Source organism: Peromyscus maniculatus, chromosome 2 (genome assembly GCF_049852395.1).
Source record: "Peromyscus maniculatus bairdii isolate BWxNUB_F1_BW_parent chromosome 2, HU_Pman_BW_mat_3.1, whole genome shotgun sequence".
Taxonomy (NCBI): domain Eukaryota; kingdom Metazoa; phylum Chordata; class Mammalia; order Rodentia; family Cricetidae; genus Peromyscus; species Peromyscus maniculatus.
The window spans coordinates 119,843,128-119,863,150 of NC_134853.1; the positions used below are offsets into that span (position 1 = coordinate 119,843,128).

Genomic DNA, 20,023 nt, shown 5'->3' on the forward strand with positions numbered 1-20,023 from the left:
TCCCCCACTCTGGACTTCTTCCCCCACATAATTCCACTTCCGCTTTCTTTTTAAATTGTCTTGTATGTCCAGTGGAATGGCCTTCTGGTCATTGACGAGTTTATTGTTCAGTCTCCATCTATTTGTGTAGGTTTTGTAGTTCTTGGTATTTCTTTTTTTCTTTCTTTTTTGCATTACAGAATCTATTTTACTTCTGGTAATAACATGGGCACTATAAAATGTTTTTCATAGAAGAGCACCTTCTGGCAAGATTCAGTTGAGAGTCCATTGTCTGTAGGGTGATCTTTGGTCATCTGAACAGCTTGCCAGCCAATGAGAAGGCCAGTGTTCTGCTTACCAAGCTCCAGACTTGTTGTCCAACTAGTTCAGTAGCTCAACACCTGTTTATCCTCAGAAACAACTTAGCAAACACCACTCAGCCTGAGAAAAGACATGCTAGAGGTCTTCAGGATGTATAGTTGACTCCAGCATCCACCAACCTTTCGTTCCCTTCATCTGAAATGCCTTCTTTCTGTTCCAGTTGGCTAACCCATCCTGATTGTATGTTGTCCTCCAGGACTGTCCCCTCCAGAAAGCCCCTCCAATTAGATTACTCTTTGAATCAGCGTCGTAACTCATGTTCATGTGTAAGGTCAGCGCACACACACATCTGTGCATGAACCATAGCACATGGGCAGTCTCTTGTTTGCCATTTGTTTCCATGTCAAGGCCAAAGGTGCTGAGCATTTTTTCCCCTTTAAAACTTTGCTTCGTCCCTTTAATTCAGGGCACTTAGGCATGAAATGGCAAAGGGACCTTTTCCTTCTTGTCTTCCATCCTTTCATGGGGCTGCCTCATTGTCTGCCTGGTGTGTTTGAACACATTACAGGCAGTATTTCTTAGTACTGTGTCATCAGCCTGACTAAGCCTCCAGTATTAATAGCAATTTCATTTTATTTGTTTGCCCCTTCCCTCACCTTTTATTGTGTGGTTGTGTTTTTGTTTTTGTTTTTGTTTTTTTTTTGAAGCATTCCTCATTCTTCTTAAAGCCCTTGGGACAAAGTTCGTTTAGTACCGACAGTTTCTCCATGGTATTCGGTGTTGACTGGGTCTGAAGAGGGTGAGAAATGAGTGACTTCTTAGATATGTGTTTGCAGGATGAGGCATGAGAGTTGGGAACTACTGTATCACATTTAAAACAAATTTGAATGTCAAAAGTGGCATATTTAGACATATTGTAGTGCCATGTTTAATTTCCAGGCACTTTTATTTGTAACCAACTTCAAGTGCTATATAATATTGAGAGAAAGTCTTGTCAACAGAGGCTTGGCATTCATTTGTTTATTAGCATCTGCTGGATATATATGAAGTTAGAGTGATGGACATTTTTCAGAATGAGCTGAAGGAAAGGGATGGGTGAAGGAAGAATGAAGAGAAAGTGCGCTGTAAAGCTCTCAGCCTTTAGCATCCTTCAGAAGGGCTTTGGATATTGAACTTGGAATTGAGAGTTGTAGCTTGCATGCATCCAAGTCAGCCAGCACTAATACTTAGCAGAATCTACTAATGCTAACCGGTGTCTCCAGCTGCAGGTGAAAGGTGGCATGGTTTATTTGGGAATAATTGAGGAATGGTACTTCATTTCGAGAATAGTGTTTTGTAAATTATTGGGCAAACAATGGCTTTTTCATAATAATTGTGCTAGAGATAATCAGCCTATAAAGGCCTTTAAAATGATATGTGTGGGTGGCAAAGAACTCTGAAAAATTATATGTGAACATGAAAGAACATTTATGTTTTAAGAATTTTATATTCTTACTCCATAGCTTATTAGTTTGACTTTATAATTTTAGTGTAAATATTCATGACAATACAATGTGGTTATACACATTTTTACATATTGACAAGTCTTGACATGTTATTTGCAAGTCACATTTCCTTTTTTTTTGGTTTTTCAAGACAGGGTTTCTCTGTTTAGTTTTGGTGCCTGTCCTGGATCTCACTCTGTAGCCCAGGCTGGCATCGAACTCACAGAGATCCGCCTGGCTCTGCCTCCTGAGTACTGGGATTAAAGGCATGCACCACCACTGCCCAGCTGCAAGTCACATTTCAAAGAACTCTAATATGTGTGTCCTGGGCCAACAGAGGTAGAAAGAAAAGGTGTTTTACATTACCTTCTCACCCAAGAAGTGGTTTTACGTGGGTGCAAGCTGTTCCCTGTTAACAGCAGCGTGGCTGTGAATCCTTGTATTGCTTTCCCCAGTGCACAAACCTTCTCAGGTTCATTCTCATTTGACTAGACAGTGTAAAGCTTACATTCCTTTTAAATAAGCAGAAAAAAGATCAGAAAGATTGTGACATGATTTATAACAAAACAGGAGTGATGTTGCCATCATGCACACTTCTTCACCTATCTTTATACTATATAACTTACATTTTTAAAAATTTTGTAGATGAAAACAAGATGTTGCCTGCACGATCAGGATGTACCATTGAAGATCATGTAATTGCAGGAAATGTGGAAGAATTCCGTAAGGATTTCATTTCTAGAATTTGGCTGACCTACCGGGAAGAATTTCCTCAAATCGAAGCGTCAGCCTTGACGACCGACTGTGGCTGGGGCTGCACACTGAGGACCGGCCAGATGCTGTTGGCGCAAGGCCTCATACTACACTTCCTCGGCAGAGGTAAATCCAGTGCAGTTGTTTTCGCTCTGAGCATCAGCTTGTTTAGAGCATACACCTTGATGAGGCTAATTCTCATCAAGAACTCATGTACCTATTACATTTGTGTTGAGCTGAGCTGAGTATCTTACACACACATTCCTGACTCTCCTTTCAGAACTGCAGATTCAACATGGCCATCTTGTCACCACCATGAATTTATTCACATTTTATTGTTCTAGTTGAATTCTCTGGAGTGTTTCCAGCTCATTAAGTCCCGAGCAGAAGAATTTTTACTCTGGTTTATTTTCTCTGTATGTGTCAGTAGTATTTTGAAAATTTTATCTTTACAAGTACTCTATAATTCTCTATATTATTTTAACTTAATTATTATTATTACCTTTTGAGACAGGGTCTCACTATGTAGCCCTAACTGGCCTGGAACTCACTATGTAGACTAGGCTGGCCTTGAATTCACAGAGATCCACCTGCCTCTGTCTCTCAAGTGCTGGGCATGTGCCACCACATCTGGCTGTAATTCTTTATATTAAAAATTTAGGTATATTCTTAATAAGAACATTATGTGTAGAGTTTACAAAAAGATTTATTAAAATAAATAAATAAATGTGTGTGTGTCTGTGTGGAGGCCAGAAGATGTCAGATCCCTTGGAGCTGGAGTTGTAGGCACTGATGAGCTGTCCCACATGGGTGCTGGGGACTGAACCCAGTTCCTCCGCAGGAGCAGCCAGCACACTCTTAACTCCTGACCCATCTCCCCAGCTCCAGAACTTAGACTCTCAATGCCTCAGAAATCTCACTGATGTTCTTTGACGTTGACAACTTTGATTATTGACAACATACTTGTATTTACCTTCTAATGCCATTTTCCTATCAGTCAGGTTTTTTTTTTTTATAATGTATACATTTGTAAGAGGGTTTTGTTTTACCATTTTAGCCTATTTATCTCTGGACACTACTAAATATCAGATTTCTTTAAAGTGTTAGATAATATCCTTGCACTAGTAACTTTTCTGTAGAGATGATTGAAGTTATTTAGCAAAAGTTTGTGAGTAGTGTGACTAATACAAATAAAAAGTTATTTTTTTTTAATATTTAAAACTTTTACACATTGGAGACTAAACTCAGGACCTGTTTATATGCCAGGAATGTGATCTACCCCTAAACACAACTGAGTAAGACTCAGTTTAGAGCAGTTTTTTTTGGGGTGATTTGTTTGTGGTCCTGTGTACTCAGGAGCAGGGGTGCGAATGTTTATCCTGAGCAGATCTCTGAACCTGTGACTTAATCTAAACTCAGAATGATTTGCTTCATTAACTTACAAATAACGTTTGAAGACTGCTGTGCTGTGGTATTAAAAACAGTAAAATAATGGTTCTGTTTGCTGTGTTTAGATCTTGTAGCGTTCCTGGATGTATTCACTAGCTTTTCATGTACTAGAAAACTATTACTCTATAACAAACCATCATGGTATGCCGAAGGAAGGTACCAGAAGACCATCTTGAAGAAAAATAAAAATTTCAGTCCTGGTCCTCCTCTGCAGCCTCCTGAGCACTGCCGCCCCCTCCCCCATTCTTTGTTCTTCCTCTTTCCTCCAGTGTTTCCTCTGTCTTTTTATTTTTTTCTTCTGGGGATGGATTCCAGGGCTTTGAGCATGTTAGACAGACATGAAGTATCCCTTGTCCCACTGGTTTTGGTTTTTTTTCCTCAGGGCAGGTTCTCCCTGTGTAGGCTAGGCTTCAGCCTAACAAGCCCTGGGCTTGGCTTACCGTGCTTAGCTTACTGCTTATCTTCCTTCCTTCCTTCCTTCCTTCCTTCCTTCCTTCCTTCCTTCCTTCCTTCCTTCCTTCCTTCCTTCCTTCCTTCCTTCCTCCCTCCCTCCCTCCCTCCCTCCCTCCCTCCCTCCCTTCCTCCCCTCTCCCTCCCCTCCTCTCATTCTTCCCTCCCTCCCTTCCCCCTCCCTCCCCTCCCCTCCTCTCCTTCCTTCCTCTCTTCCCTCTCTCCCTCCCTTTCCCTCCCACTCCCTTCCTCCCTCCCTCCCTCCTTTCCTTTTTTCCTTCTTTCCTTTTTTGAAACAGTCTCACCGTGTATATCAGGCTGGACTTGAAGTTACAGAGGTCAGCCTTCCTCAGCCTCCCAAGTTCTGTGATTATAAAGATTTGTACCTCTGTGCCTGGCATGCATTTTTCCCCCTCTTTCAAAGCAGCTTTTACCAAGTGGTCAGCCCTGAAATCATATACATTCAAGTAACACTATACATAACAAACAGGTTGTATTTACATACTTACTTGTTTAGGAATATGTGTTGTTATGTATGTATGTGTGTATATATATATATATATTTTGATATGTATATATTGCTATAGCTTGGACCTGGCCTGATGCACTGCATGTAGAGAATTCAGACTCTGACTCATGGACTTCCAACACTGTCAAAAAGTTTACTGCATCATTTGAAGCATCACTTTCAGGGGAAAGAGAACTCAGAACTCCGGCAGTTTCTCTGAAGGAAACAACCGGGAAGCATTCTGATGACCACGCAGTGCAGAATGAGATTTATCACAGGAAAATCATCTCTTGGTTTGGAGATTCCCCTGTGGCTGTCTTTGGCTTACATCGACTGATAGAGTTCGGGAAGAAGTCTGGGAAAAAGGCTGGAGATTGGTATGGACCAGCAGTGGTTGCTCACATTTTAAGGTATCATTGTTTTCAACCCCTCCATCTTGTGCTTAGAAATACCAACTTTGTCAGTGAGTGTATACAGCTGAAGCTTCATGAGAATCTTCTGCTGTCATTTGCTAGTGGGGAGTCAAGACTTGGGGACTACAGTTGCATTTACTACAGACAGAGTTTTCTTTCTTGCTTTTAGGTACTGATATACAGGGTCTCATTCTAAGTAGGTTCTCATTAGATTATATTGTTGTATGTTCTACAAGCTACCATCTCTTTCAACCTAGAGGCAGACCATGTTGTTGTTGTTGTTGTTATTATTATTATTATTTTGTAATGTAACCAATTTACTGATATCTAATGAGATGTCAAGAGCTAAAATTATTGTTTCAGCATTTCCATGCACATTTCAAATTCATATGAATGATAAATAGTGAAGCAAATTTTTATAAAAGCATAATCACAAAAGCATAGTTTCCAACCTTTAAGGTGTCCCCAGGCTCTACATGTTCTCCTGTAGTGGCTAAAGGTAAATATTTGGGGCTTTATAGACCTTACAGTTTCTGTTTTCCATTTTTCTTTCTCTTTCAGTATTTGAAATTGTCAAAATCATTCTTAGCTTACAGTATAAAAATATAGGCTACAGGTTGTATTTGGCTATAATTATCTGGTGTTTCTTCTATACTAATATACAGGAACATACATAGTGAAACATTTAAAGTTAAGTAGAAATAAGGATATAGGCAAATAAAATATTTTATTTGCCACATCTGTGTAATTCCTTTTTTGCAGATGTTGGGTTTTTGTCACAACACATGCCATTGGAAACTCTCTTGCTCAGAAGTGCTTTCCAGTTTGCAGTTTATTAGGAAATTCATTTGCTCAGGTCAAATGGTTGTGGTGCTGGGTATCAAACCCAGGACTCAGGACACTATGCACGTGCTCTGACCCTGAGCTGCATTCTAGCCCCTCATACTGATTTCTGAACGGTGTGAATAGCCAAACTGTTGTTTAAAGAAAAAAAAAAGAACTTGGACAAGTGTAGTTGTGGACAAGCACAATAACACATTCTTTGTGCTGAAGTCTTACTGTGCAGCACACCTTGATACACATGACTCACTGCTTAGAAAGCATTCTGTATATCCAAGGAGCTGATGAAGAAAGCAATTCCCTTTAGCGCTGGGAGACAAGTTTTTATCTCCAAGGATTCTGGAGGTACGTTTTGTAACTTCATTTAGAGTCTTCAGGTAATTCGGTGTAATGTTCGGCTTTGGAAATGCAGCTGATTTCTGACCCCACTCGGATGATAGCTTTGATAGCAGACATACAGGTTACATAGGCATGGCGGGGAAGCAATGGACTGTTTTCCTTTTTAAACTAAACTTTTGGGTGCCGTCAGGAAATTTTAGTTAGGATTTTAAGGATGTTTATTATCTTCCTAGGAAAGCAGTAGAAGAAGCAAGGCATCCTGACTTACAAGGAATAACTATTTACGTTGCGCAGGACTGTACAGGTATGGAGCGTGTGGAATTGTAGTTGTGTATTGTGTTGGCTCAGACCCTCATGTATGAGGAGCTCATCTCTTCCTGGTTTATATTGTGAGTGGTTATGAAGATGGCAGTCATGGCTAATCCATTTTTATTCCTACATAGCACCCTTCATGTAACAGGAATTTTTTTCTGAATAAATGCCACTAATCATTAATTAAAATATATTCTCCAAGGAAATCTGAGCATTTAAAATGATTGTTTTGCTATCCTTTTCCCCCACTGAGACAGGCTTTTACTATGTAGCCTGGGCTGGTCTTGAATTTATAATGCTACTTCAGCTTACCCCGTCACCTTGCAGCCAGCGCTCAGGGCACATCGACACACTTGATCTAACATTAGCCAGCGCTGAGGGCATCGACACACTTGGTCTAACATTAGCCGGCTCTGAGAGTGCATCGACACACTTGATCTGACATTAGCCAGTGCTGAGGGCATTGACACACGTGATCTAACATTTCTTTTTAGTTAGTCAGGTTAAGCCAGTTATGATGACTTATGCTGGTAATTCTGGCCCAGGGAGGCCAGGACAGGAGGGTCATACATCTGAGGAGAGAAAATTCTGGGTTTCCCTTAGAAGTAAGTTTCCCACGAGTGTGCTGATAAGTCACCTCTCATGGTGGCTTGGGCCTTCTGTTGATGGCCAGCATCTGTAGTCACCTTGAAACTCCACTGGGAATAGAAATAGAGGCGTAAGCTTCCTGAAGTAAAGTAAGCCACCCCAAGCTGTAAGTTAAGTTTTTACAGAAAAGCTGTTAAGAGGATAAATTTAATGCTTTAGAAAAGTAGGAAATATGTATGTCAGATTTACCAAAGACAGCCACAAACCTGGCACCCAACAAGGGCTCAGAGTGGAAAGAGTGTTCTGTGTTTGGCATTTTATACTTCTTAAAACATTTTTTTTTTTTTATTGTATGTGTGAGTTGTGATCATGTGGAAGTCAGAGGACAACGTGCAGGAATTGCTTCTCACCCCCCACCATGTGGGTTCTGGGGGTGGAACTCAGCTTGTCAGGCTTTTAGGAGCAAGCACCTTCCTGCTTAGCCACCCACAGGTCTGTGTTTGGCATCTAATCAAGTCAACCACTTTCTGACTTACCTTACGCTTTTGCTTTTTATTGTCGGTTTCCCTGATAGATCGCATGCTCAGGGAGATCAAGACATGTGTTTGTTACTGTTGAATTTCTAGGGGCCATGTGTATGGCATATTGAACTTGTTGATAGTTTGGTGGTAGCAGCAGCCAGATGACCAAACCAGTGGAGGGGTGGGATCGGAGTAGAGTGTTGGTACAGCTGCCTTTATAAAACCTAATGTATACTTCTTCCTCTGTTTCTCCCAGTTTACAATTCTGATGTAATTGATAAACAGACTGACTCTGTGACCTCTGGGGACGGCAGGGACAAGGCTGTAATTATCTTAGTTCCTGTTAGACTTGGTGGAGAAAGAACCAACACCGACTATCTGGAGTTTGTGAAGGTAAGAAGTGCTCAGTTGGCTTTGGGTTTTTGTTTTCCTAACATAAAAAAATACACAACAGTTGTAGTCCCTTTTCCATAAGTAAGTCATGTGATCCTGCAGTTACACGTTGTGAAGTTTGGCATCAGGGGTTTTAAGTTTCAGCATCGAGAGATCACGTGTGAGTCTGAAGAGCATTCTTCCGTGACAGAGTGAATACTCTGAGTCTGTGTGGTGTGCAGGAGTGAGGCTTGCAACATGCTGCTATTCCTTTTCTTATTAAAAAGAATATATATATATATATCTTAAAACTAGCATTAAACCATGTCAAATTAACTGATAGAGCAAACCCTTAAAATAACTGCTATATTTCATAATTTGTTATTGTGACACTGTGCTGTCGGCGAGAAACTGATAATATAGACAGAAGTAAGACAGTATGGGGGAGGGGAGGACCCAACTTCCCTTTTTCATTAATCAGTGAAGTCTGTGCGATTCCACCGTGCATCGTTATGTTTCTTGAACCAAAGGAAACTGTCCGGTCCTATGTGTCGTCTTGTTTCAGGCACTAAGGCATTTAGTTTTGAAGCAATGCCATTTGCAATATTCAGTGTTTGGTTAAGTTTGTAGCTTTAATAATCCTTTCAGTTTTAATAAAATGGCTTCCTCCTTGCTGTGATGAAACTCTTGGCAGAATGAACTTTAGGGAGGTGAAGTTTGTTTTGACTCACAGTACAGAGGTGTTCAGTCCTTAGCCTGCAGGCAACATGTAGCCCGGGATAGGTATGAATGCTAGCCTACACAGAATTGTAAGCTTGCTTAGGACAGTTTGAGGGTTTTTTTTTTTTTTTTTGTGTGTGTGTGTGTGTGTGTGTGTGTGTGTGTGTGTGTGTGTGCATGCACACACCTGCCTTTTCCTTTTGCTTTGGTAACTGTATTGCATGGTTCTTTAGTGTGAACTCTGGCGGTGACAATGTTGTGTTGCAGTGTCCTACAGAACAGATGTGTTCATGCTCTTCTCCTTGTATGTATGTATGTGAGTCTTCCAGTGTATTATCTTCTAAGTACAGACAGCCCAGTTATAACACCAGACCGTACATGTGCTCATGGTGACTTGAAGAATGAAACACGGCAATTCAGCCATGCTTTGGACAACCATGGCAGATAACAGGCACTTCATGTGGTTTAGAAGACAGAGTAGTCTTCTCACTGCTTATTAAGGTTGCTTCCACACCTCAGCTGTGTTTCCTGCGTTGCCCACCATGCTTTACAGTTGGCTTCCCTTTGCACTCCATCAGCAGCCGGGACACAGAAGGACCAGCCTTGCTTCCTACTTTCCTATCAGTTCATTTTCGCGGTAAAAGTAAATAGAGTCCCTTCTGTGTCGTTACATTTTAATCCTAGCGTGGCTTATGCCGTGTCTCAAAGGGAAACGACTGCTGCTAGGGAGAAGGCTTGGCTAGTAGAGCCCACGAGGACCTGAATTTGAACCCACTTGTCCACAGAAAGGCGGGCATCGTAGCATGTTCCTGAAATCCCAGTGCTGGGCATGTGGAGGCAGGAGGATAAGGTCTCTAGGACTTGCTGCCAGCCGGTCCAGCCAGTGAGTGCAAGGGCCAGTGTGAGACCCTATTTCAAGGAATAAGGTGGAGAGCATCCGCTGGCTTCCACATACTCTTGTACATACACATGCACACATGCTTGTACAAACACATGCACCCACACCTATGCGCCTCTGGAGTGAGGGAGGAGCAGAGAAGCCCCAAAGAAGAAAATGATGGCTGGAGGAAGATGGTTCAATGCAGAATGGTCGGATGACTAGTTTCCCATTGAGGTAAATGGTAGTAAGTCAGTCCGCCCAGCTTGTAGGGACTTGGTGTAGGTGTTCAAAGACCGTAATTTGTACAGTCATTGGATATAATACATGCTGCCATATTCGATGTGCATCAGGATTGTGTCACAAGGACAAAATAGTGGAGCTGAACAAAAGACTGCTGTCAACAAAATTGTTTTTGAAAGTTATAATTTGGACAGATCCTATTGTAAAAGCTAGTTATGTGGCAGCATGTTTAATAGCAAAAAAGCAAAACCATTTACTGGTGGTGAAGTGAGGTATGTAGAGTGTGGCAGGTATAACATTACATGCTTTGAGAAAAGGGATAGTTCTAAATTCAGTTTGTCTCACCTGACTATAACCACGTGAAGTGGAGAAAGTGGAAAACCCACTGAAAGAAGATTGGAGAGAAGAGTCCCTAATTTTAAGTCTCCTACGTTGGCGCTAGGTAACAGCTCGGCTACAGGTACAGCTCGGCTTGACGCTTTTAGTAAAGGGATTGATGATGAATTAAAGTCACTAAAGACATGGCTTCTTTGGTGCCACTAAAGGGCACAACTAAATCAGAGGTTCCTATAAAGCAGTAAAAAAACAAAGCCATTTCTTTCCCACTGTACCTATGGCCGTTCCCAGTGGTGCTTATAATGGTAGAAGAGAGGGCTCGGACAATTCACAGAAGATGATGTCCCACACTGCCCAGAATTTGTGTTGAATGAAGTATTGCATAATGCATCAAGAAAATATGTGTGCACAACAGTAAGACTGAATATCGTCATGAAAATATTCATTAGGACTGAATTTCATAAGGACCACGGGGCTTAATACTCACCAGTTGCAGGAATTCCTTAAAAATGTTGATGCTGACTGTGGCTACATCAGTAAGTGTTTTTGGAAGTAAGAGGCTAAGTCAAGGCCAGAGGTTGAGAAGTTTTATGATTTGCAACGTGTTATCAAGTCCTTTCTGGTATCAAAACAAAATTTATACTGGAACTTGACAATGAAAATACTGGCTTACAGATGTAGCTTTTTTTTTTTTTTTTTTTTTTAAGTAGATTTAACTCAGTGTTTCAAATCATCTCATTTTAAGTGAAACTAAAATTGTTACAGTTCATTGGGCTGTAGTGGTGCACGCCTTTTATCCCAGCACTTAGGAGGCAGAGGCAGGCGGATCTCTGAGTTCAAGGTGAACCTGGTCTACAAAGTGAGTTCCAGCCAGAGCCACAGAGAAAAACTGTCTTGAAACAAACAAACAAACAAACAAAAACAACAACAACACCAACAACAACAAATTGTGGTAGTTCAATTTCAGGCTCTTTAAACAGTTTTATACATTTCAACACACTAGCAAAACCACAACCACTAGCTTGGTCCCGTGGAAACCAAGGACTATGTGACATAAGAGCTTGAAAACAGACTGTTTAAAATGGGACTGAGGCCAGGCTGTGACCCTCAGAGACCTGTTGCTAGGCACCCTACTTCTAGCAGTCCGTCTGTCCGTCCGTCCGTCCCCCCTCCCCAAAGCTTCCCTTACTTCCCCAAATAGTACTACGAGCTGAGAACCAAGGGTTAAACATTTGAACCTGTAGGGGATGTTTACATTCAAGCCATACAGGCTCCTTGAGCCAAAGCCTTTTCTTGGGGGATGGTGGAAGTTGCCGGGGTCTTCCAGGTGTGGTTCATCTGGCAGAGGGCTCTGCTCGTCGGTGGTGTCCATGGCAGCACTGCCTGAGCTCTTGAGTGTGAACTAGAGAAAGGAGCAGTCGTTACTGTGATGCATTCTGTACATGTGGGAGTTACATGACCGGTATCTGTTCACTCGCTTGTGTTGGCCTTTCCAGTATAATCCATCTCCTTTGCCCTCACAATAGCCGAGTACTTCGTCTTTATAAACTGGAAAAGGCCCAGGCAAATCAAGTGATACATTCAAGTTCAAATACTGATTTTAAAACAACAAAGTTGTTTAAAAATCCCCCAATAAAGACTGATTCGAAAGATGTTTCCTTGAATGTCTGCTAGTTGGGTTTACACTGTATCCACTGAAATGGGAGTGCTTTTGAGGGTTGAGACGTTATCAGATACAAATGCCTGAAGTGCTTGTGTGAGGATTCTATGGCAGGTGTTACACTGGGCCAGAGGGAGAGCTTGTAAAGAGCTACCCCCATAAAAGTAAAGGAGGGTGTGTCTGGAAGCCCCGAGAGAGAGGCCGTCACTGGAACCCGCTCCTTTGCCCCCCTCTTCTTCACTCATTTGATTGAATGGTGGTCAGCAGTACCCCCCACACACAACCAGAGTACATTCTAGTCTAAACTGCAGCATATAGTTATGTGTTTTAAATGTATTATTCAAGGTCATTCCACACTATCTGAGAAATAATACCATCCCAGAGTCTTACTACATTCCATGAGAAAGACATATGCCATGTGCTTTATCACTCCTTACCACGAGAAACTTACTTAATTAGTTTTATTTCTGTAAGGAGTTGAAATGAGGAGAACCCAAAGTTCTTTCTTCCACAGGACAAATTAGGGCTTTGCTTTTTGATGGATTAGCTTCAGTTTTATCGATTGCTTTGTGGATACAACTCAGTAAATCCTCACACTAGCTGACGTGGAGAAACAGCGAGGAGCTGAGAGGTGTTTACAGTTTCTAAGGATACAGCCCCTTACACATGGTGGCCTTCCAGCTCCCAGCCACTAAATGTGTATTGTGGGGTCTAGTCTGAGGCGGAGGAAATACAGATGTCAGGACAGAAGTCTCCTTTACGTGGCCACATTAGGTTCCTGAGAAGAGTGGGTAATGAGTCTTGATGTATGTGTGTGTGTGTATGTGTGTGTGTGTGTGTGTGTGTGTGTGTGTGTGTGTGTGTGTGTGTGTGTGTGTCTTTTATCAGCTAGGGGAGACTTAGAACTTTCACTTCTTCATTTGTCCCCAGGACATAAACATTTCATTCAGCTGACGAGGTTGCCTTGTGAAACTAAGTTTTCATTTAAAGAGAAAGGAATAGAAACTTACTGTTAAGAAACCTGTTACTGTTACAGGCTTGTTTTTCATAGGGTAAACATTATTTGTTAGGTGGTTCAGGGCAGTTAAGGTTAGTGGAGATGTTAATGTTTGTTTTATTTATTGTTTATCAGTTGCTGCTTTTCTTAATAAACCACCTCTGATGTTTTTGCAAGATTGTAGTTATTTAAGACTTTCTTTTAAAAGATTTAATTATTTCTATTTTTATCTGTATGAATGTTTCACTTGCATATATGTATGAGCATTGTGTATGTGTGTGGTGCCTGAGGAGGGTGGCAGATCCCCTGGAACTGGAGTTACAGACAGTTGTGAGCCACCATGTGGGTGCTGGAAACTGAACCTGGGTCCTGTGCAAGAGCATCAAATGCCCTTAACTCCTGAGCCATCTGTCCAGCCCCTTATCTTTCAGAGGCTGGTTTAGTCAGCTTTGTGCTCTTGCAGTAAAACACTGGAGATTGGGTGATTTGTAAAGAACAGATATCCAATCTGCTGTACTCTGGGTGATCCTCATTCAGGATCAGGGGGCTGGCAGAAAAACAAGGTGGAGGTATCTATTCCCGCAGCCCATTTTAGAGCACTGTTAATCCATTCAGAAGGGTGGACCCATCAGGATCCAAATGTTCCCCAAAGGTCTCACCTCTTACCATTGTTTTGTTGTGGATTAAGTTTCTAGCAAGTGAATTTTAGAGGAAATAAAAACATTTGAACTGTAGCAAAGGGATTACTTATAACACGAAGAACCTAGAACAATTCAAATATTCATGAGTCTTTATGAGCATAGAACACAACCATTAGTTATCAAAGTGATATATGATTTTACTGATACGAAAAAATGTTCATGGCAAGATGAGTGCCAGAAAGATAAAGTAGCATGGGGCTGGGGAGATGGTTCAGTGGTTAAGAACGCTTACTGTTTTTGTGGAGGACCTGGGTTCAGTTCCCACCACCCACATTAGGTGGCTCACAACTGTAATTCCAGCCCAATGGGATCCATTGCCCTCTGACTTTTGTAGGTCCCTACATCCATATAGTACACACACACACACACACACACACACACACACACACACACAGATTTTTTTAAAAAATCCAAAAGAAGGAAAGAGTAGCATGTACAGTGTTTAGCCACACATAAAATCATGCTATTAAATCTGTATATGTAATATTGTCATATATCAGGAAGATATTCCCCCAAATTTTAATAATAATGAGCTCTAAGCCGGATGTGGTGGCACACACCTGTAATACCAGTGTGTGGGAAAGTGGAGGCAGGGAGGTTAGTTCACGGTCATCCTCAGCTACATAGTAAGCTTGAGGCTGTCCTGGACAGCATGAGACATTGTCTTAAAAATGAAAAAAAAAAAAAAAAAACCCTAAAAAGTGATCTTTGGATATTCTATTTTTTGTGTTTGTGTACATTTGTTTTTTTTTTTTCATTGACCACATATTATTTTTAAGAACACAAATTAAATTAGAAAATACCTTCTCTGATTTGGCTAGCTTGCTAAAGGAAAAAGGACATTGTCCATGTACAAATGTGTTAGTTACCTGCCTTAATGTTTGGGACAAAATGCCTGACGGAAAGGCATGGTAGCCAGAGTGTGAGGTGGCTCGTTAGGAAGCAGTCGAGGAGGTGGAGAGGGATGAATGCTTGTACTCCACTTATGTGCTCCCTTTATTCAGGGCAGGACCCCAAATAGAATGGTACTGCCCGTATTCAGTCTAGGACCCCAAATAGAATGGTACCGCCCGTATTCAGTCTAGGGCCCCAACCCATAGAATGGTACCGCCCATATTTAGGCTCGTCTTCAGACCTCAGTTAAGCCTCTCTGGAGACGCCCTCCCAGGTATGCCCAGAGCCGTGTCTCCTAGGTGATTTAAGTTCTGTCAGGTTGACAGTTGTCTTGGGATTGTTGTAGCTGTGATGAAACACTGTGACCAAGGGCAGCTTGGGGAGGAAAGGGTTGATTTGGATTGCATAACCTGGGTCACAGTCCACTGAGGGAAGCTGAGTCAGGAGCTCAGGACAGGAATCTGAAGGTAGGAACTGATAGAAAGGCCATGGGATAACGCTGGCTTGCTCAGCCTGCTTTCTTGCACCAGCCAGGACCACCTGCCCAGAGGTGCATCACCCACAGTGGGCTGATGGGCCCATATCAGTTGTCAATCTGGAAAACAGACCACAGACTTGCCTACAGGCAATCTGATGAAGGCTTTTTCTTAATTGGGGTTTCTCTTCCCAAAAACCTTTCTAGCTTTCTCAAAAATTTCTTGAAAATTGGCAAAACCCAAACCAAAACAACATACAAACAAAGCTCAGCCAGGACAAGTAGGATTAGCCGTTCCAGGAGGTGTTCCTTAGTCTGCAATCTCAGTGGTCTGGGAGAACCATTGCAAGTTATTGTTGGTTTACAATACACTTTAAAATTTTCTTTCTGGTCCTCAGGATTTATTTCCTTTATAAGATACACTTTGGACTAAAAGTAATGATGTTATCATCAATGCTTTGAATATCAAGACTCATAGTATACATATAGGAGCCTATGAATCTGCAACTGCTTTGTGGAATCCAGTCCACTTTGTGTATATACGCATTCTGAAGTGTTTGAGATGTGAGAGTAGAATATGTCTACCTATCACAGACAGTGGCAGTCAGCAAAAGAGTGCATTCTTCACATCTTCCCAGGCAGGTTCCCGACTTACAGACGAGAGAATATAGAAATGTCACTGAAGAACCTGCACTCAGAACACGGCACCTCCAACACCCTTAGTCTCCTTGGTTCTCTGCTGAAGGATTTGGTCTTCATGCCGACAGGCTGCCTAGGGAGCTCTTCCTTCCCCAGACCTATGTAACAGCCCATCACACCACCTCAACGATGGGAGCAGCTCTGGCTTGTTTTTTTGCAGCATTGACACATGTGTGCTCACTGACCAGTGTCCACAGTTTATCCAGGTTGACAGTCAAGCAGAAGCTCTGGCCCCTCTTTTTTTTTTTTTTTTTTTAAGATTTATTTTTTTTGTTATGTATACACTGTTTTGCCTGCATGCTCGCCTACGGGCCAGAAGAAGGCACTAGCTCTCATTACCGATGGTTGTGAGCCACTATGTGATTGCTGGGAATTGAACTCAGGACCTCTAGAAGAGCAGCCAGTGCCCTTAGCCACTGAGCCATCTCTCCAGCCTGCTCTGGCTCCCCTTTAATGGTAATGCCTCATCCCAGCTCTCCCAAAGTACCCTGGATGGTATTTGTGGAAGTGATCCTGTGGGGATGCATGTCTCCAGCATTGACCCGGCCTCATGGCTGCTTGCTGTGCTTCCCAGTGAGGCAGAGGCTCAGTGGCCGATGAGTTTCCAGGTCTTCCACACTCTGGATGGCGTGGCAGTGGCCCCGATCCTAAATACCTGTCAAGCATTTAGGAACAGTTACACACTTTCCCTGGAGAGATGTGTGGTAAATGCTTACTCACCCCAGATGGGATAGCAGCAGACCAAAGAAATTATTCCATCTCAGTGCAGTTTGGGGCTGTTCCATAGGTCTGGGGAAGGAAGAGCTCCCTAGGCAGCCTGTCAGCATGAGCAAATCCTTCAGCAGAGAACCGAGGAGACTAAGGGTGTTGGAGGTGCCGTGTTCTGAGTGTAGGTTCTTGGGTGACGGTTCTATATTCTCTCATCTGTAACTTGGGAACCTGCCTAACGGGTCCTGGGAAGATGTGAGGAATTCACTCTTTTGCTAAGTAAATTACTTGGTTCTTTACAGGTGCATGGTGAGTTGGGCAGCTTTGTCAGGGCAAATTCTTACCTTAGCATGCGCGGTGACTTTACCAGAGTCCATCTCCAGTCAGTCAGCCTTTCACCCCTGTGCATGCTAACAGCTGGGAGAGGGGTCTGGAGGGTCCAGGAAGGAATAAGTGTCTGGAATCTCAAGCAAGAGTCTGCTGACCTTCCTTCCCTCTGCCTTCTGTGGGGAAAGTTAATAGGAGCTCCTGAGGGTGGCAGTCAGTCATCACAGCTGGTCCGCAAGGCTGTGTCACGTTCAGAGCCTCACAAGCGATAGACTGTCTTTTGTTTACCCTCATGGTTGCTGGGCTGATGGGAAGCTGCGGGTCACTCGCTGCCACTGCCTAGCCTCAAAAGATTATACCACATTTATATATTATTAGCTCAGGAAAGAGCAAAATCCAAGATCCAAATTATGGGGTTTTTGTTTGTTGTTGTTGTTTGAGACAACAGTTTTGCATTGTAGCCCAGGCTAGCTTTGAACTGTCAATCCTGCCTCAGCCTCTTTAGGATTGTATATATCTGCATTCACCTCCAAGTATGGTTTCTGATGAATGTATAACAGCTTCTGCATTGTAATAAACAGTTGTGAGCTGTACAGTGTTAAGGTGGGGGCCGTCTGAGTTCTTTTTTTTTAATCCTCTAGATCACATGTTCTCCACCTTCCTCATGCTGAGACCCTTTAATGCAGTTCCCCATGCTGTGGTGACCCCCAACCGTAAAGTTGTTTTGTTGCTACTTCAGAACTGTAATTCTGCTACTGTTATGAATTATAATGTAAATATCTGATATGCAGGATGGTCTTAGGCAAAGGTGGAAGGATCATTTGATGCCCAAAGGGGTCTCATCCCACAAGTTGAGAACCATGGCTCTAGATCGAAGAGAATACTCTCATTAAGAGAAGAACTAGTGCCATGCTTTGTTTTCTCTGTGGAACATTGTGGCCTGTCTGTGTTGTTGAGCTACATGCTGTGAATTAACACTGAGTAGGATTCCAGGACACAGAGCCAATGTAAAACAGTAGTAACTGTTGGTGAGAATTTGGGGTGCTTCTAAAATCAGCAGCCCAGACTCTGCTGTCGCAGATTGACACCTGATCTAAATCTGTTCATTTCCTCTGACAGGGTGTCTTAAGCCTTGAATATTGTGTGGGTATTATTGGCGGCAAACCCAAACAGTCATATTACTTTGCTGGATTTCAAGGTTAGTGACTAAGCATGATATTTCTTGATTGTTTTCTTTTAGAAGGGGAAAGTTAACAAGAGATTGTTTGAAAACCAGATGGTTAAGAGAGCCCGGTGAGGACCTCAGACGGCTGTCAGTCCTTCCTCAGCTGCTCACTTGTCATTGGTCCACAACCTAATTGGATTCCTTAAAATGTGTGCTTAATTTCTGGTACTGCATAAACAAAGCCTAATTTATTGGTTTCCCCGAATTCCAGAAGACGCCGCTGCCGCGTTCTGGCAGTCGCTATTTCCATATTTACTTTTGACCGTGTTTTTAGTGGTGTTCGTTGATGAGGAAATGACAAGCAATATGTTCTTGCTGTCAGAACAAAGAAGGCAATGCATTTTTCATATGCAAACTGTAGAATATAATTGTGTGTTTGTGAAAGTAATTTTATCACCAAAAATTAAATGACAGTCTCATCACTTTATAAAATTCTGCTTATACAAGCATATTTGATTATGCAAAGTTAATCTATGCTGCACAGACCCGTGTTTCCATCAGTATCAGGCTGGCAGGCTGTTCCACCTAGACTTTTTTAGCTGCTCTACATAGAAATTGGATTGTAAGCAGTGTCATAATAAGGTGTTTTTTGAATTACTTGTCTTCTGTTTTGTCCTTGCAGATGACAGTTTGATTTACATGGATCCTCATTACTGCCAGTCCTTTGTGGATGTCAGCATAAAGGATTTCCCTCTTGAGGTACTGTACGTGGGGAGTCGGGATTGCTTCCTTCCCGTCTGAGCAGACTGATGTTTGGAGATGTGCTAGGGAGCCGGGCCTTTCTAGTGTAACAGTCACAAGGCAGTATTTGCTAGTTTATAAAACCACAGTCAGCACTGGTCAGAGGCTGAGTGTTGGGATGCTGAATTTTAATTTGTGATTTACTGCCTTCCTCATTTATGTCCCTCTCTGATGTGTTAGGTCCTGATTGTACTGAAATAAATGATCAAGTCTCCGAGGATTTTTGTAGCCAGATAGCTAAGCAGTGCATAAACAGAAGAATCTATAGTGTTAGGTCTGTCCTGGATGGGGAGGAGACAAAAGGATGGTTTCCCAAAGAAAAGCCCAGCAGCCAGAGCCTCTGCCTCCCACCCCCTACATTTTCAGGTGCTTATTTGGATTCCTAGCAATCGTTGAGGCTCATTTTTATAGATTCTACTTTTCCTATAGGTGGCCATTTTGTTATCCAACATTGTAAGTCAGAAATGTTTGCATTTCTAAATGAGATAGATAACTACTATATCATTTTACTTGGTTTTTCCTAGTTGATGCTGTTTCAGATTAGATTGATTTGATCACAAATGGCAAGGGCACTGATTGTAACTGATAGGGTCAATGGGAAATGTGTTAAATCTTGTGTTTTTAAAATGTCTTTTGAGCTAATGTTAATTCTTAACAGTATTCAAAGGGGTCAATATGAAAACAAACTGCAAGGTTAAAGTCTGGTTTAGAAAAAGATATTGTAAAACAACCTAGCCTCTTGTGTAAGTTAATACCTCAGCTGTGTTCCTCCTTCCATAGAATTGCATGTGAACCATAGTAAGCCTTAGGAGGGCTGCTGGGCAGCTGGGCAGCTGAGCTTAAGGCCTCACTGTTGCTAGGCAAGAGCTCTACCACTGACTTAAATCTCTAACCCCGAATTTCACATTCTGCTTTTGTCATATCAAGTGGAGATTTTAAGCTGCCTTGCATTCCCAAGCATCCTTGCTTTGATGTCTTCTGTATGTGCTGCTGAAACTTTGTGCAGACAGTGGATAACAGGCATGGTCTAAAGCCTCCTTCATACTTTGTTAAAATCACATTTGTAGACTTTTATGGATGTAGAAATTCAA

At 42.1% G+C, this 20,023-nt stretch overlaps 1 protein-coding gene across 7 annotated transcripts in view; it reads left to right on the top strand.

Annotated features, from left to right (window-relative positions):
* Positions 1 to 20,023, top strand: part of Atg4c (autophagy related 4C cysteine peptidase) — a 73,552-nt gene that overhangs the window by 27,376 nt on the left and 26,153 nt on the right. For 4 of the 7 annotated variants that reach the window (XM_076564555.1, XM_015992878.3, XM_006974038.4 and 1 more), the window contains exons 4-9: positions 2,430 to 2,663; positions 5,024 to 5,354; positions 6,770 to 6,840; positions 8,214 to 8,350; positions 18,086 to 18,164; positions 18,814 to 18,890. In XM_076564555.1, coding sequence (XP_076420670.1) covers positions 2,430 to 2,663; positions 5,024 to 5,354; positions 6,770 to 6,840; positions 8,214 to 8,350; positions 18,086 to 18,164; positions 18,814 to 18,890 — 929 coding nt within the window. The remainder of the gene's footprint in view (positions 1 to 2,429; positions 2,664 to 5,023; positions 5,355 to 6,769; positions 6,841 to 8,213; positions 8,351 to 18,085; positions 18,165 to 18,813; positions 18,891 to 20,023) is intronic. The other 3 variants (XM_076564557.1, XM_076564556.1, XM_042271450.2) reach the window with 1 other exon arrangement.